The sequence below is a fragment of the Neovison vison genome, chromosome 14 (genome assembly GCF_020171115.1).
Source record: "Neovison vison isolate M4711 chromosome 14, ASM_NN_V1, whole genome shotgun sequence".
In the NCBI taxonomy this organism is placed as follows: domain Eukaryota; kingdom Metazoa; phylum Chordata; class Mammalia; order Carnivora; family Mustelidae; genus Neogale; species Neogale vison.
Window position 1 is genome coordinate 1,162,024 of NC_058104.1, and position 17,564 is coordinate 1,179,587.

General features: G+C 62.3%; 1 protein-coding gene across 4 annotated transcripts; it reads left to right on the forward strand.

Moving 5' to 3' along the window:
- The first annotated feature begins 5,934 nt into the window (after positions 1-5,934).
- On the forward strand, positions 5,935-17,354 carry FBXL16 (F-box and leucine rich repeat protein 16). Of its 4 annotated transcripts, none has more exons than XM_044233362.1 (7): positions 5,935-6,067; positions 9,524-9,647; positions 12,566-13,224; positions 13,888-14,396; positions 14,768-14,852; positions 15,214-15,277; positions 15,484-17,354. In XM_044233362.1, the coding sequence occupies exons 3-7, from the start codon at positions 12,580-12,582 to the stop codon at positions 15,630-15,632; spliced, it is 1,452 nt and encodes a 483-aa protein (XP_044089297.1). In that variant the 5' UTR covers positions 5,935-6,067; positions 9,524-9,647; positions 12,566-12,579; the 3' UTR covers positions 15,633-17,354. The 4 variants fall into 4 exon arrangements, with proteins under 4 accessions (XP_044089297.1, XP_044089299.1, XP_044089300.1 ...); XM_044233364.1 differs by having other exon boundaries at positions 9,552-9,647; XM_044233365.1 differs by lacking the exon at positions 9,524-9,647 and having other exon boundaries at positions 5,935-6,072.
- Positions 17,355-17,564: the final 210 nt, after the last annotated feature.

Here is a 17,564-nt window from a genome sequence, read left to right on the forward strand (position 1 = left end):
AGAGAGGAAGCAGGCTCCCCGCTGAGCAGAGAGCCCAATGTGGGGCTCGATCCCAGGACCCTGAGATCATGACCTGAGCCGAAGGCAGAGGCTTAACCTGCTGAGCCACCCAGGCACCCCAATAAATAAAATATTTTAAAGAAATAAAAATAAAAAATCTGGGGGCACCTGGGTGGCTCAGTTGGTTAAGGGTCTTCCTTTAGCTCAGGTCGTGATCTCAGGGTCCTGGGATCGAGCCCCACATCCCAGGCTCCCCACTCAGTGGGGAGTCTGCTTCTCCCTCTCCTTCTGTATCTCTCCCTAACTCGTGCTCTCTCTTGTGTGTAAATAAAATCTAAAAAAGAAAAAAAAAACTTAAAAAAAGATTCAGACTCCTGGTACAACCCAGATGAACTTTGAAGGCGTAATGCTGAGTACCATCAGCCAGACACAAAAGGACAAACACCATATGATTCCACTTCCGCAAGGCTCCTGGAGTTGTCAAGTTCACAGAGACAGAAGGTAGGTGGTGGGTGCCAAGGGGCTGGGGCATGAGGGTGGGGAGAGGGTGTGTGATGGAGACAGAGCTTCAGGTGGAAAGGTGGAAGGAGGGGCCGTCTGCACAGCAATGGGATTGTGCCAAACACTACTCAACTGCGACCTTAATTAAAAATGGTGAGGGGGCGCCTGGGTGGCTCTGTGGGTTAAAGCCTCACCTTTGGCTCAAGTCATGATCTCAGGGTCCTGGGATCGAGCCCTGCATCCGGCTCTCTGCTCAACGGGGAGCCTGCTTCCTCCTCTTTCTCTCTGCCTGCCTTTCTGCCTACTTGTGATCTCTGTCTGTCAAATAAATAAATAACATCTTTTAAAAAAAATGGGCGGCGCTTGGGTGGCTCAGTGGGTGAAAGCCTCTGCCTTTGGCTCAGGTCATGATCTCAGGGTCCTGGGATCGAGCCCCGCATCGGGCTCTCTGCTCATCAGGGAGCCTGCTTCCCTTCCTCTCTCTCTGCCTGCCTCTCTGCCCACTTGTGATCTCTCTCTGTCAAATAAGTAAAATCTTAAAATATATATATATATATATATATATATATATATATATATATTTTTTTTTTTTTTTTTTAAACGGTGAGGATACCCGTTTTACTCAAGTAAAAATGCAAGAGGTAGACAGGGCCTGTGCGGGGCACAAGGTCAAAGAGGTGGCAGGAGGAGGAAAGAGGGCACTTGGTGGGCACCACAGCTGCCTGGGCTGAGAAGCACACGTTCTTTTCCCACTTCTGTGCAGGCTCTGGGGCCCCAGCCCCTGCCCTGGTCTCTGAGGCAGATGGTGGGTTCCAGGCGCCCTCTGGTGGCAGTGCGACGACTCAGCTGCCGACCCAGCAGGCGGGCCTGGGGCCCCTGGCTCCCCACCTGCCAGCTCCAGCAACCCCCCACCCCGAGAATGCGTCTGTGCCTGCCGTGCAAGGGAAGGGTTCCTGGCCAGTGGCGTGGTCCGGAACACTGCCCCAACCCATCTCCTCAACACTAGGCTTCCCCTGCCCAGGCCTACTGCCCGGGGCCCAACTGTCAGCTGCAGAAAACCTGGACGGGGTCCCCTGTCTTCATAGGTGCTGCGCCCCACCAGCAAAGCCATGGGAAAGGGAGCCAAGAAGGCCACGCCTGCCCTGGGTTGGCAGTGACTAGATGCACTGCAGGTGCTCAGCAAACACACGGGCAAGGAGTGTGTGCACCCGTGAGTGAAGGGGGGATGGATGACATCCCAAATCTCGGCAGCTCCCCCAGTGTCTATGCTCATTACGGGGCTCCTTCACAGGCCCCCAGCTCCAGACCCTTCAGGGTCCTGACCCTCCAAAGGAGACTCTCCATTCTCACCCAAAGCCCAGTTCTTGGCAGGGGCCACCGCTGCTGCTGGGACAGGAAGCATCATCTCAGCTGGCCCCATCCTCTCCAGCAGGGGGTGACCCCACATGGCAAAAGGCACCTGACAGGAAGCCCGCAGTACTGAGGGCATAAGGAAGGAGCACTCATGACCAAGGCAGGTGCCGGGCTGGTCAAGGACTTGGGGGAGCAACAGGGAAGCGGGGCAGATCTGATGGGTGAGGAGGGCAGGAAGACGTTCCAGGTCCAAGAAACAGAGCGAGAGTCCCAAGGACAGTATGGAGCCCAGGACAGACCAGGAACCAGGAGATGGCCTGTGGGAGGAGTGCAGGGCCAGCCCCAGGCCCATCAGCCATGGGAGAGCTTGGACTTGGCCTGGAAGGGACAGTGAACAAGGCCAAAAGGGTGAGAAAGCCTAGGGAGAGAAATCACGGTTTTTCTTGACTTGCACGGGACCTACCTGGGCTCTCATTTCAGCAACAGCAGGGGAGAAGGAAAGGTGTGGCCTGGACGGAGGCCAGCCCTGCCCGAGGCCCCAGCTGAGCCTGTGGCCACCCAGACCCTTGCAGCCAGGACCACCTTAATGTGCCACTCCAGCTGGCCCAGACCAGAGCGCCGCACCCCCAGGGCAGGGCTGCGGGCTGCAGACAGCAGAGATAGCTCCCCAGCTGAATGCCAGGAGGTGCCAAGAGCCTGCCAGCCCCAGGGGAGCCCAGTGATGGGCTCTGATGGCTCCCGCCATGAACACTGGCCTGGGGTGCCCCTACGCAGCTTGACCCATGGAGTCCCAGGGGCCAGATGACCAGCCTGCCCAGAGACCCCATTAGGGCCAGGGCTGTGTCTGCCGAACCCTCTGGCTCCCCTGCAGCTGTGCCCCGTTCCCCTGACCTTCACCCTCCGTGGAACCCGGCCTTGCCCACCTATGGAGGCTGTATCTGGAGACACGTGGCAGCCAGGTTCCTGTCGTGGGGATGTGTTTTTCCCTTTGACAAGAGATCCGCCCCCAACACACCTGGCATCTTCTGGAGGAGCCAGAAACGCAGCTGCACACTGACTTGCAGCTGAACTAAAAATAACTGTGGGCTCCAGCCAGGGCCCAGGAAAACATCTCATTGCTAGGAGACCGCCGCTCCTGGGAGACTGCCATTGCTAGGCGACGGGGTTGCCGTGGTGACAGCTGGGCCCGAGTCCTGCTCAATCCTGGCTACTCTGCCCTTCTGCCCCTGGCAGGTTGGGCCTGGGTCGGGGAGGAAGAAAGGCTGGGAGCAGGAGCCAGCAGCGGGCAGGCAGCAAAGAGGTTCACCCCCTGATGCCCGTAGTCCCCATGGCCGCCCGGGCTTCCCTGTTCTCACTCCTGTGGGCGCCTGTTCTTTCTGGCAGCTGAGCGGTGAGGACAGCTGACTGCCCCCCACCCCGGTCCTCCCTGAACCCCCACCAGGGAGAGTTGCAGTGTCCTTCTGGCCCTGCGCCTCCTTAGCAGGATGGGGCATGGTGGGCCGCTTACAATCAGGCATGAGGCTCTCAGCACCTGTGCTGTCCTCAGTGTCTCGCTGACCTTCAGGCCCCCACCTTGGGCCCCAGACCTATTTGCCGGGAGGGGAAGTACTAGCCTGAGCCCCACCCCCGGCCCCCACAGAAAGGAGGATTTGAGCCAAGCAGGTGGCTCCAGCCCCCTGTACCCAGAGCCCCCTGGGCAGCGGCTTCAGGACCCTCCTGCAAAGAGGCTCAGGAAGTCCAGAGCCGCTGCCCTGGTCCTGAGGTGCCAGGAGGCCTGACCCCATCATGGGCAGTGCACCTGAGGTGTCAGCAGCTCCCTCTCTCACCCTCCCGTAACTAAAGAGCTGGAAACCTCCAGCAGTCTGGACCGGGGAGACTCCTCCGTGTCCAGGCACCAGGATGAGGAGTGCTTCCGGGGAGGGGTGCTCCAGGGAGGAACGTGGCCCTGGAGGAAAGCCAGTGTTGCTAAAGTTCCAGCAAGGGACCCGGTGTCAGCAAAGCTGCGGCCAGCCGCGCAGGAGACTCAGGCTTTGATAGCGGACTGAGCCCTAGGAGCACGGACACCGTGCACCATGGGGAGGAGGTGAGCTGCCCTTCAGCATGGCAGAGAAAGAAGCCCGTGGGCTCAGGGCCAGGTGAAGGAGGTGGGGAAGGGAGCAGAGCCCCAGGTACGTGGGAGGCAGGGCTCCACATGCGCCTCTGAAACAAGGCTTTCCTCTGTTCGGATTCTTCCAAGGCGTGGGGTCTCCTCCAGCCTCACCAAGGGCAGCACATGAGGCCCGGGCCCCTGTTCAGAGGAGGAAGCCCCCGGAAGCAGGAGGTGAAACCTCGCCCTGCGGGTCACGCACCGTCCAGGCCCTGGTCCACAGGTGTGGAGGCTGAAGCGGAGGCTGGCCTGCTAGACCCACACACCAGAAGGAACTGTATGGGTCAGACAACACTGTCCCAGGCACCCCAAAGGTCTTCATGCCTCCCATGCTGACTGTCCCGACCCCTGCTTTGACCGGAGTCCGCAGGAGGGCCAGATCGTGAATCAGCCCCAGCCACACTGGAGAGCCGGCTTCACCCCAGCCTTGACGAGCTGGATCCAGCACCCAGCACGCAGCCAGGCCAGCCCCCCAGCTCCCAAACAGGCTCCACCCTGCAGCTGCCCCCGCCTTGTGCCAGCCCCACTGGGTCCTGTTTCCCACCAGAATGCTGCCAACACCAGCTGTTTTCATTTCTCTCAGACACTCTCATGGGCTTTCCTTAAGGCTCTTTCCCTAGTGCAAAGACCCCTCTCTGCTCTCCCACACCTGATCCCGCCACAGTCTCTGCTCCCAGGAGACCCTGCGATGGGTACCATTAGCTTCCATTCTCCACTCTGAGCCTGTGGGAAGCCTGGCGTCTCCAGGGGCCAGGAGGGAGCCCTGCACACCCTTCCTCCACACCCAACCCCAGCACCTCTCCTCCAGCCTGGTCCCTCCAAAGTGGCTGCCACCACCGCCTCTAAGGGGTTCCAGAGGGAACTCGCCCGCTCAAGACCTCCAAACCTAAAGACCTGTGCACACTCCTTCCTGGATAACCTCACCCATCCTCTCATCCTTGGGGTCTCCTGTCAAAGGTCCTGTCCTCAGGACAGGCATCGCCTCCCCAGAAGCACCCCTCCCCGGGAGCATTCCTTGGCCTGGTGCCTGGACACGGAGGAGTCTCCCCGGTCCAGCCACACCACCACCACCCTCCCGAGGTCACCATCACGTGGCCCTCTTGAACTTTCATAGTACTTGTCACTCTCTGAGATGGTCTGGTGGTGGCTTGTTTTGGGGGTTGGCGGGGGCCTGGGCACTGAGGGGTTTCTGGGCCCGGCAGCCAGCAGGTGCGCCGAGATTTGAGGGCCCTGAAGGCCGCCGGCGCTGCTCCCCTCCGCTAAGCAGGAGGGCTGGGAGGGTGAGGGTTGGACCACCCTCGCCCCCGCAGGTGGCATCCAAGGGTCGGGACGCGCGGCGCCGGCCCCACAAGACCGCGCACCCCCGGGCCAATCGCCGGCGCCAAAGAGCTCGAGTCCTCTCCCCCCGCAGGATTCCGGGACCCCACTTCTCCGCGCAGGCAGGGCTCTCCGCCGGCCAGCCCTCCGGCCGCGCGCCCTGCCCGCCCCGCCCCGCCGTGCGCGCGGGTTTGTTGTTGTGCGAGCGCCCGCGGCGAAGGGGTGGGGGTGCTGCCCGGCCGGCGCGTGCCCGTGGGCGCCGCGGCGGGAGCGCGCGATGCGCGCGGCAGGGCGCGGCGGGCGGGGCGGGCCTCGGCTTCCTCGGCTCCCCCGCCCGGGCTCGCCAACCGGATTGGCTCCCGGCGCCGGGAGCGCGCGAGGGCGCGGCGCGTAGAGCCGGGCGGGGGGCGCGCGCGGCGCCGCCGGCGGCCGCGGAGGAGCGCAGGGAGGAGGGCGAGGGGAGGGAGGAGGCGCCCGCCCCGGCTCCCTGCAAAGCGGCCTTATTTATCTGGGCACTGCCTCAGCCTCCCCGGTGGGAGGCTCGGGGCAGCCGATCCTCTCCCACCGGGGAGCTCCTCTCCGGGCGCGGCCGAGGGGGCCGGCCAGGCCGGGGCGCGGGGCGCGGCTGGGCCCTGCCGGCCAGGCCAGCACCTCGGCCGCCTCCCCGCTTCGCCAGCGCCTATGCCGGGCTCCCCATGACGAGAAGACGCCCGGCGGACGGCGTGGCATGAGCCAGGTGCTCGGGCCGAGGTAAGGTGTGTGCACCGGGCCAGGCGGCGGGGCGGGGAAGGGGCCAGGCCACGCCATCGCGGCGGCCACAATGAGGATTGGGGAGGGGGCTTCGGAGAGGGCTGCCACCACCCCCGGGGGCCTCACATCGGCGCAGCCCCTTCCCAGGCCGAGGCCACTGGGCCTCTGGCCCTGACAGGCCCTCCCACAGATCCCGAACCCAGCGCCACCTGGTCGAAGCATGGTGCCCCCAGTAACTGGACCAGGACTATGGGCCGGCGCCCCCTGACCACAGCCCTGGTGCAGCAGCATTGCAGGCCCCCAGCCCACCAGGCTGGCTGAGGTCCTGGACTTCCTTCGTGCTCTGAGCTCCCCTCCCCAGCACCATGAGCCCCTGGACCTGTGAGACAGGTGTTAGATACAGTTACACTCCAGGACAAGCCATGTGGATGCGTGGCTGGGGGCTCTCTGCCCTGGACACCTGGGCCGGTGGGAGCTGGCTATGTGCCTAGTTCTGGAGTGGTCGGGCCTTGGCCAAGGTTAGAGGGGAACTGGGCACCCTGAGGCTTGCTGGGGAGGGGTCTGGCCTCCTGGGATTTGGGGGGAAGAGAGCCCCCACCCATCGCCCCAAGAGGGAAGAAGGCCTAGCTGTTGGAGCCTCAGGGAGCCCAGGGCCCAGTGGCCAATCCTCTAGCCCCTCCCGGCCTCTGCACAGGAACCCTTCCCTCCAAAGAAAGAGCAGATGGTGGATGCCGCTTCACCTGCCCACTTGGTCAGTCCCCTACCGCTACCCGCCACCTCCCAGGCCCCTTCTTTCAGCCAACCCCTTTGAGCAGAGGCCTGGGTGGGACCCTGGGAGGGCCAAGGCCTGATGGAGACTTGCTGACCTGGTAGGAGGTGGCCCTAGGGCTGGACCAGGAGCTGTGGGGAGGAGGGAGATCCAAATCCCCGTCATAAACCTGGGTAGTGCAGGTGGCCTGTTCGGATCCCAGGGGACCCCGGGACTCAGCTGCCCACCATCTCCACTCATCCTCTGCCACTCTTCCTTGGGCCAGGCAGGCCTCTCAGCACCTGTCGTGCTGGGCAGGCCCACTGGACGGGTGCTCCCCTCCAGCTCCTGTCCACTTCTGGAGCACTGCAGTGAGTCCTCTCTCCCAGTGCACTGAGAAAACAAGCAGCCCTGAGGGCGGGGGAACTGGGGCCCTCACGGCTACCAGCCTGGGCCTGGGAAGCCTGTGCCGCTGACACCCAGGGAGACACTCACCTCAAGGTGGGGCACTGCTTGGTGGCCTGCAGCCCCATCTTGTCACATGTGGGTTCTCATTGCTTTGTCTCAGGGGGAAGAGTGGAGGTGGCAGTGAAGGAAGGCTCCGTGGGCTAAGTGGGTGGTGCAGCCCCTTCCCCACCACTGACAAGGAGGAGCCCTGGCCAGACCAGCCAGAGGGTGGGCTTGGGCCACACAGCCACACTTGGCTGGGAAGAGGGGGAGGGTTCAAGGCAGCGACCCAAAGAAGCAGGCACTAGATGCCCCTAGCCTAGGCACTGGTGGGGGGGGGGGCTCAGATCCTTCAGAGGAGAAGAGCCAAGATGAGGCTTAGAGCCCAAGCCCATTCCCCAAAATGCCTAGTCCCACGTGGCTGAGCTGTCCTGAGCATGACCACAGGACTCGGTCTGATGAAGCGCCAATCCTGGTCTCTTTGGAGGCCATGTGCTCACTTCCTGGAGCCCCTGGTGCACGGGTGGGGCAGCCTGCACCCCAGAAACATCTCTGTGCTGGGGGCGGGAAGGGAGCATTTTGCTGGCTCATGTGCAAAGTGGCAGGGATGTGAGTGTGCCTGAGTCACGGGGCTTGTCATGGAGTTCGTCAGCCCGCACTGTGTCCCTAGTCCCAAGCTACCCTGGTTGTCACCCCCGTCCCTGGGGCTGTCACCACACATTAACCTGATGTGAATTTCTCAGGCTGCCCATGCTCTGCCCAGCCGCAGGGCCCTCAGTGGGCAGGGAGAAATGGTCAGTGCAGGTCCTGCGGGGGCCAGACCCCTCCAGCACTCCAGGAAGCCTGTGTCAGACAGAGCATCAGAGATGAAGGCAGAGATCTCTGAGTTGGAAGCCATGAGGACTTGGGGGTTTACTAGGCATGAGGAGTCCAAAAAGAGGGTGTTCTGGGGGTGAGCATGCAGCTTGCAGCCTCTGGAGTGAGAGCAGGGGCACAGCAGAGACAGTGCTGGGAGAGACCAGCAGCCCAAGGTCCCAGGCTGGGAGGACCCAGGGGACCGAACAAGTAGAACAGAGCACAGAAAGGAGGGAAGCGCCCAGCATTGCCCTCTGCACCTCAGTGCCTAGTCTGATCTTTGGGAGTCAGACTGACTGGGGGTCCTAGGATCAAATTCCAACTCTGTGCGACCTCTGGAATTGTCCCCAACTCTCCCTTTCCCCACTTGTGATCAGGACGTGTGTGAGGGGACCAGCAATAGCAGAGCGGCACTGGAAAAAGCAGGGCAGCTCCTCCCTCTCCTCTGGTGGCTCCTGTGCCCTCTTTGGATATGGCCAGATTGTGGCGGATGGGCAGCCAGCCTCCCTACCGTGCAACTCCCAAAGTGGGGACTCAGCCGGAAAGGAGGTGTAAGCCATCCTCTTCCCAAGAGTCTGACTACTTGCAAAGCCTACCACAGATCCCAGCGACCACCCTCACTGTGGACACTGGCCTCTGTCACAACCAGGATTAACAAACTGAGCTACACCCCCCACTACCACCACCATCCACCTGCCCTCTTCTGAATCTGGCCTGTCCTCCACCAAGCCTCCTGGGCACCTGGCAGCCACACCCCTTTCTGCATGATCCCAGCGACTGCCATTCCTCATTCATTCATTCATTCATTCAGTAAGCATTAAGAGGCCATTCAGCCACGGTGCTGCCTGTCTTCAAGAAGTCCCCAGCCAAGAGAAGAGACAGATGGGTTGACAGTAATGACTGAGACCCTGGAGATGCTTTTTCAGTGCTGGGGAGTCCCCCAGTGGGAGACAGGGGTGGCAATCACACTGAGGGGTGGAGGATAAGGAGCTGGCAGGGTGAAGAAGCAGGGAGGCCTCCTGAGCAAACAGGGGGACCAGCATGTGCCCAGGCAAAGAGGGAGAGGGGAGCAGGAATACAGAACAGGGGGTCTGGCTGGGCTGTAGGTTCAAGGCTGGGAAGGAGCCAGAGGTGAAGGAAGCTGTAACGTCGACATGCAAGGGCTCAGGGCCCTGTGACTCGATGGCAAAAGAGGCAGCTCCTTTCAGAGCCTCAGCATGGACATCTGCAGACTGTCAGCTTGGAAGCCACCAAGTTCTGGAGTCCTCCCAGGAGACTTGAGCCCCCGCAGCCTATCCCAGGAGGACCTCCTCCAGAATTCCGCTCCACACGGAGGCACAACACCCGGGGCTGAGGCTGAGAATAGTGCAAGTTTGGCCATCTTTTTAAAACGCCTCTCTTCCTAGCGTTAGCTCCTGGTGCTTATTTCTAAAGGAGGAGGCAGTCCACATCAGATTGGCAGCTGACCCTACCCCATCCTAAGGAGAAACTCCAGGCAGGTCTTCTGAGCCTCACTGCGTGCAGTAGCAGGTACCAAAAGGGTTGGGGTCTCACAGCCCATCTGCCTGGGTGGGTGGGACTAGACAGAGGAGCACATGTCCCAGCACCCCCCCCACCCCCCGCCAAGGGACCTCTTGACTGACAGGAGGACCCATCGCTGACCACAAGCTCAGTTCTCTCCTAAAGCTCTGACCCCTGGACCAAAGATGTGACTGTTGCCAGTTTTGAACCATGGAGCAAGGGATTCTCAGGCTGGGTCAGTGAAGCCGTGTTGTGCCGCGGGAGCCCGGCAGGACCATGGACAAGGTCGGAGAGCAGCAGGGCTGCCTCCAGGAAGAGGCAGTTCCAATCCGGGGCACAGCAGAAGGGCTGATGGGCTGGCAGGGCAGGGCCTGGCGGCCAGGATGTGGGTGTGGGATAAAGGGCAGCCAGGCCTCGGACACCTCCCCCCCTTCCCCGGGCTGAGGCCGTCCCCCGCCTGGCCCCTCCCTCCCGCGGGCTCTCTCCGCGGGCTGGCTTGTTTTCACCAGCTCCACCCTGAGGCCTGAAGAGTGGGGATGGGACTGTGGGCGTGTGCAAATGTGAGCTCCGGTGGGGTGCGGGTAAAGAGCCCCGCAGACGCCCGGGGCATCCACGTGCATCCCGCCCCCCCCCCCCCACCGACGCGGGCACTCCACGTGCACACCCGTGGCTGGGAGCATCTTTAACCTAAATCGGCACTGCTCCGGAGTTATTTCTCCCCTGGTGCCACCTCCGCCGCCTCCTCCGGATCCTGGCGGAGCGGGCGGCTTCTCGCCCCGCCCCGTAGCCCGCAGGGCCTCTCCCTGCTGAGCTGGGTTTGCCGAGCCCGGCCCCCACCCCGCCCCCACCAGCCGCTGTCCGCGGTGGAGCGCGCCTGGGCCTGGCCTCCGGGCCCGCGCAAGGCGGCTGGAGGGGCGCTGTCCATGGTGCTACGCTCCGCGGCCGAGCTAGCAGGAAGTGGCAGAGGCTGGGTGGGCGGCGCGCCCCGAGCCCTGAAATCGTGGCACCCCGATCCCGAGAAGCAGAAGGTATTCACGCTGGGGCTGCATCCCTGAGCCCAGCTCAGCCCACAGGAGGGAGTCCACAGGACAGCCTCTCCCCTGCTCCCTGGAGTGGGGACCTGTCGTAGGCTTCCTCCTGTCCCTCCATGAGGCACTGCTATTCCACCATGGTCTCCTCCTCATGTACTAGTTTTAAGAGATCTGGGGCACCCCTCATGTGAGGCTGCACCCCATCTGTCACTGTGGGTCACCTGTAACTCCTTGGAGCCTCAGGCTCCCAATCTGAAAGTGAGGTTAACAGTGGTGCCCCTAACACACACACACGCACGGACGCACACCCCTGCCATGAGGCTGGAACATGATTATCCCAGTGGGTATTCAGCAAACGTTGTTATGAATGTCATGTTTCAGCCAGCGTGAGGCTGCAGTAAAGGGACAGCCAGAGTGGGGGAGCCTCCCCTAAGGAGGGCTGGCCTGATGTGGATTGCCAGCTTGGGGGTCTCATGATTGCCAGGGCAGGAAGGCCTTTGGACCCAAAGCTGGTTTGGCAGCCATGAGGGCCCCATGTTCCAGTAGATTCCTGGTCCCAGCCTAGATCTGCACCCCTCCCCAGGTGTTGGATGCCAGCAAGGGCTGAGTCCAGGGCTTGAAGCCAGTGGGGGACATGGTGCTGGGTAGAGCAGGGCAGGGCAGCCTGTTTCCCTCCCTCCCAGTGGCTCCTGACCCCTTCCCCTAAGGTGGGCCATGGGGCTCAGAAGCAGCCTCTGTGCCACTTTCCAAACACTCACTGTGAGCCATGCACTATGCCTAGCTCTTTTCACATGTTGTGCTGTGGGGGTGGATCATCCCTTCTCAGGCTTCAAAGTAAGGAAAAACGAGGCTTGGAGCAAGGAAGTGGCTCACTGAGGCCACAGAGCCTGGCTGTGTGACCCCGGAGACTGCCCCTGAGCCCCTGGGTGCAGTGCCTTTTCGCTGAATGTCTAGAGTGGGGGTGGGCAGGAGATGATCTGGAATGTGGAGCAGATGGTGGCACGGTGAGGGTCTGGCTGTCCCCCTCTCCAGGGCTGTCTGTGCTTCAAGCCATCTGCCACCCATTCAGAGACTCAAAGTCCTGAGAGGGGAGTGGTGGGGGGTGTCCAGTCCCACCTTGTGAGGAACTCTCTACCAATGGGTTTCCACAGCCAGCTCTGGTTCAAGCCTTGGCTCTGCCACTTATGGTGTCCTTGGGCAAATAGTTCATGCTGCTTTGTTTTCTTCATCTGTACAATGGGCACAGTCATCATAGCATCACCATCAATGGGTTGGATGGAGGATTAAAGAGACAGTACGTGTCCATGGCTCACTGTGCTAGCATCATGGTAAAATCTGCCCTTTCTTTGGGCAGATTACTGGGTAGATCCAATAGCCACCGAGATTCTCAGGGGCTGGTATGTGAGTCTTCGACATGTACTAGAACCACTCCAGACAGCCATGATGGCACCCCATAGTGGAGGAGCCCGAGACCACCCCAAACCATCTCCTTCAGTTTTGCAGTCCCTGCCCAGTAGAGGTCGGCATGGCAGGCACTGAGAGTGGGCACTGGAGTAGTAAGGGTGAAGGGGGTAGTCATGAGCGAGTGTCTTTCTACATCTGTCTCTGCCTGCCTCTCTTTTCTCATCTCTAAAATTGGAACTGTAGTGCCTATGTGGTCAAAAAGTCTATGAGTACAGGTGGAGCTCAGTGCACACAGTAGGTGCTCAGGGAATGTCATGGTCATGAACAGCACTGACTTCCTGTCGCTGCTCACAGTCAGGGAAGGAGTGACTTGGATTCAGATCCTCCCTGTTGGGTGGTTCTGGGAGTGCCATGGGAGGACATGCCCGGGGATGGGGAGCCCAGCTCTCTTCCCGCAGCGACTCATTACCGCCTCCCGGCCTTTGTCCACAGATTGAGCGAGGAAGATGTCGAGCCCAGGTGTGGACGGCGACCCCAAGCCTCCATGCTTGCCTCGCAATGGCCTGGTGAAGCTGCCAGGCCAGCCCAACGGCCTGGGTGCAGCCAGTATCACCAAGGGCACACCAGCTGCCAAGAACCGCCCCTGCCAGCCCCCTCCCCCACCTACCCTCCCACCACCCAGCCTGGCTTCCCCACTGCCACGGGCTGCCCTGGCTGGGGGCCTGTGCCCCCCACCGGGGCTCCCCCTTGGTGGACCAGCCTCAGCCCCTGTTCCTGGGCCCCCAGTGGAGCGGCCACCACTGGCCACAGATGAAAAGATCCTCAATGGCCTCTTCTGGTACTTCTCAGCCTGTGAGAAGTGTGTGCTGGCCCAAGTGTGCAAGGCCTGGCGGCGTGTGCTCTACCAGCCCAAATTCTGGGCAGGCCTCACACCTGTGCTGCATGCCAAGGAGCTCTACAACGTGCTGCCTAGTGGCGAGAAGGAGTTTGTGAACCTGCAGGGCTTCGCTGCGCGTGGCTTTGAGGGTTTCTGCCTGGTTGGCGTCTCTGACCTGGACATCTGTGAGTTCATCGACAACTATGCCCTCTCTAAGAAGGGTGTCAAGGCCATGAGCCTCAAGCGCTCCACCATCACAGATGCCGGCCTGGAGGTGCGCCCCACTGTTGGCCTGGAAGGGACAGGGATGGTGTGGGCAGGGCCCAGCGGCTGCCACTGAGCTGGCATGTGTGTGCATGGAGGGGGGCAGAGGGAACTTGGGCATACGAGGAGCAAAGTGGCTGAGGGAAGCACCGGTGCTCTGAAGACTGTGGCTCTGGGGGGAGGGGAAGCAAGACTAGTTATGTGATTTGGGGGACCCAGTCCAAAATGAAAATTTCAAGTCCCTTGTTCAAAGATGATTAAGAATTTCAAGACAGCCACACCAAAGCAATCAATCGATCCAGTGGGAGGCTCTTCTAAGCTCAGGGCCTATGTGCCTGTGAAACCCTTGGGTTGGGGGGATGCTGCAGGGGAGCAGGTGCACAGGTCAGAGCACCAGCTGCACAGGCAGCCCCTGCCCCAGGGCCAGGATTCTAAGCTTCAAATCAGTAACACCAGCTGCTCCCCAGCACCTGCTCTGGTGCGGCCCTGAGCTCCCAGGTCCCCTGTGCTTTGCCTCTTAGAACAGGGCCGTGATGGGACAAACCCACCGTAAGGGGCACCTGTCACACAGCAGCTTGATGGATGTGTTCCACACGTCTACATCCGGGAGCTCTGCTTCCCGCCCCCAGCGGCCCCGCCCCCTCACCACACCCTGCCACCTGCCTGCCTGCAGGTGATGCTGGAGCAGATGCAGGGCGTCGTGCGTCTCGAGCTGTCAGGCTGCAACGACTTCACCGAGGCGGGGCTGTGGTCCAGCCTGAGCGCGCGCATCACCTCACTGAGCGTCAGCGACTGCATCAACGTGGCCGACGACGCCATTGCGGCCATCTCACAGCTGCTGCCCAACCTGGCAGAGCTGAGCTTGCAGGCCTACCACGTGACGGACACGGCGCTGGCCTACTTCACAGCACGCCAGGGCCACAGCACGCACACGCTGCGCCTGCTCTCCTGCTGGGAGATCACCAACCACGGCGTGGTCAACGTGGTGCACAGCCTGCCCAATCTCACCGCGCTCAGCCTCTCTGGCTGCTCCAAGGTCACCGACGACGGCGTGGAGCTTGTGGCCGAAAACCTGCGCAAGCTGCGCAGCCTTGACCTTTCGTGGTGCCCGCGCATCACCGACATGGCGCTGGAGTACGTGGCCTGCGACCTGCACCGCCTGGAGGAGCTGGTGCTGGACAGGTGCGCGCGTGCCCCACCCACGGGACAGGTGGAGGGCACGACCGGGGCGGGGCGGGGCAAGGCCGGCGAGAGCGTCTAAGCAGGGAGCCTAGATTAATGGGCAGAACTGTAGCGGGAGCGGCGCTGCAGAGCCATGGGGCGTGGGTTGAGGGGCAGGCCCTCCCAAACCCGGGGCCCAGAGTGCGCTGTAACTACCAGGCGCCAGGGTAGGGGCCGGGGCCTGGCGGGGGCAAGGCCGTGGCAAGGGAGGGGCTATCATAAGCCCTGCGGGTGCGGGGGGGGGGACGCCCGGGAAAGGAGGAAGGGCTCGGAAATGACTGGCGGCGCGAGGTGATCTGAAGGCGGGCAGCGCCCCTTTGTCGCCCCCACAGGTGTGTGCGCATCACGGACACTGGCCTCAGCTACTTGTCCACCATGTCGTCCCTCCGCAGCCTCTACCTGCGATGGTGCTGCCAGGTACCGGCCTTCCCCGCCTCCGAGGACTGGGGAGTAGGCAAGGGGAGGTGGGAGACCCGGGCAAAGCCCCCGCCCAGGCAACCCGCCGACCTACTCCCGGCCCCCTCGGATCCTGCGAGGAAGTGTGGATCCCTCCCCACCCAGCGGGCGACGTAGGCGGGGCTTACGGACTCCCCGCAGACCTCACCGCCACTCCCCAGCAGCCTCCTGGCTCCTCCGGAAGCCGAGAAACCCCCGTTTTGAGCCCCGCCCCCTGCCCCTCCAGCAGCTCCCGGCCTCAAGGCCCTAGGCCTGTCCCCAGCAGTGGGCTCCCCCGCAGGCGCGAGCGGAGCTCCTTAACGCGCCCCGCCCTCCCGCCCAGGTGCAGGACTTCGGGCTGAAGCACCTCCTGGCCATGAGGAGTTTGCGTCTCTTGTCTCTGGCAGGTGAGACCCCCACCACCCCACTACCCCGTCCCCAACTTACCCGACTCCGCCAGCCCTGCCGGGCCCTTCGCGCTGAATCCCACCTGGAGCTCTGTCCCGGGGTCCCAGGGCCAGGTCCGGACGGAGACGCCGGGCGAGCCCCGCCCCCCGCGGTGCGCTCGGGGCCCCGCGCGCTCAGACGCCGCCCCGCCTCCCGCCCGCTGCAGGCTGCCCGCTGCTGACCACCACGGGCCTGTCGGGTCTGGTGCAGCTGCAGGAGCTGGAGGAGCTGGAGCTGACCAACTGCCCCGGGGCCACCCCCGAGCTCTTCAAGTACTTCTCGCAGCACCTGCCCCGCTGTCTCGTTATCGAGTAGCGCGGGCCTCCCCGCCCCCGGAGCAGGAAGACGCCACGCTCCGGGCGGGACGCCTTTTCCCGGCCCTCGCGTCCCCGGCCCGGCGCGGGAGGCAGGGCGAACCCAGTGAAAGCGCCCCCCGCCCGCGCCCCTCCTGGCCCCGCCCGGGCAAGGGGGGGCGGCGGGCGGGCCCAGCCCCACGCACGCACGCACACTCGGGGACTCTGTGCATGCCCCTCGTGCCCGCACTGCACGCCCGCCCTCCACCGCACCACAGCCGCCTCCATCTTTCGTCGACCCTCTGTGGGGGAGGCAGGGGCCGGCTCGGTCCTGGGGGGCGCTTTTAGCTCTCCTGACGGCCCCCCTTACCGCCTTCCCCACCACACCCTGCTCTGTCTCCCCCGCTGTCCCCCCCCATCTCGGGCAGGGCCCAGAGGGATTGAGGGGAGCTGGGTCCCCCAGGACACAGGGGCCAGAAGAGCCCCAAGGGCTTCCCGCATCTTCCACTGCACCGCGCCTGGAGCCCTCGGAGGGGTGCGAGGGGGAACAGGCCACCGCCAAAGCCATGGCCCGCCAAGGAGCCCAAGTCCCCCCTGCCCTTGCCCCACTTCATGCCAGCCTGACCCAAGAGACCTCCCCTTTTCCTTGCTGCTGTAGGAGGCAGCCCCCTGCTTGCCCCACCCCCACCTGCAGGCCTACAGGTCCTTGGGCCAGGCTAGGGAAGAACTGTGTTTGAGGGATGGACAGACTAGCTGATCTTGCTATAATCAACGTTAACCAAGCCGGCTGTAGCTTACCTCAACCGGAGGGGTGGGGGGTGGGGGGATACAACCACCTTGAGCGACCCTCAGGCCCGGCAGGCCTTGCACGCAGTCCTGATGGACCCCAACCACAGCCCCTATAGCCAGCCAGGCCCAGCCTCCTCAGTGCCACACTGTATCCTGGGTGGGTCTCTGTCAGGTGGAGGCTAGACAGATGGGCCCCAGCCAAGGCCCAGCCAGCAAGTCCAGTCTTACAAGTGGCCAACACACCCCCAGCACCCAGCGGAGGGAGGGCTCCTTTCTAGCTGCCTGCCTCCCCTCCCCAGCTTCCCAAACCTCTGCCTGCCTGGGTGGGCTCTGGCCATGTTCTGTCCAGTCCCAAGACATATGCAAGCCCTGGGGAGACGCTGGCACATCTTGGCAATTGCTGAGGAGGGGGCTGGGACCCCTTCCCATCCCAACCTTGAGCCCCAGGAAGTACGGTGCCCACACCCAATCTTGGGACATCCCCCCCCCATCTGGTTGGAAGAAAGTAACCAGTTTCCAGAGAGCCAGAGAGTGAGAGAGAGAGAGAGAGAGAGAGCGAGAGCGTGCGAGCGAGAGATGCTGTTGAAGCAGAGGAAGAGTTCAACAGCCCAAAGATTTCCCAGTCCTGGAGTGCCCTCGGGAGGCTCCGGGGCCGAGGTGGTCAGGAGCCAGTTTCTTCAGCCCCTCCTCCGCACAACTCCCTAGTGGGGAGGAGGCAGCTGTCCGTTTGTCCAAAGTATTATTGCAACTGCAACGACTGTAGGAGGAAAAATTAAGGGGAGAGAGGAAAACAAACAAAACCAACCAACCCCGAAAATCATTTTCTTATTGTACATAACGACCTCATTCTCCTGTATATGCGGAAGATATAACCTTATATTTGGTAAGTGTTTCTTGTGCTATTTTATCACGTGACCTGTTTATAAAAATATATATTAAAAAAGTTGTAAAAACACGTGTCTGAGTTTGGAGGTCATCAGACCACGGCGAGGGAGGGTGTGTCCACGCGGGGCGCCCCAAGGCTCGGGACTCTTGTGCACCTCTCGGCTTGTCAGACTTACTGGGTCTTTCAACACGCACAGGCCCGGGGCCACAGACAGGAAACACAGCAGTGCCCAGAAGAGGTCCCTAACCTTTCAGGGCTTCTGGGGGAAGTGAATGATGC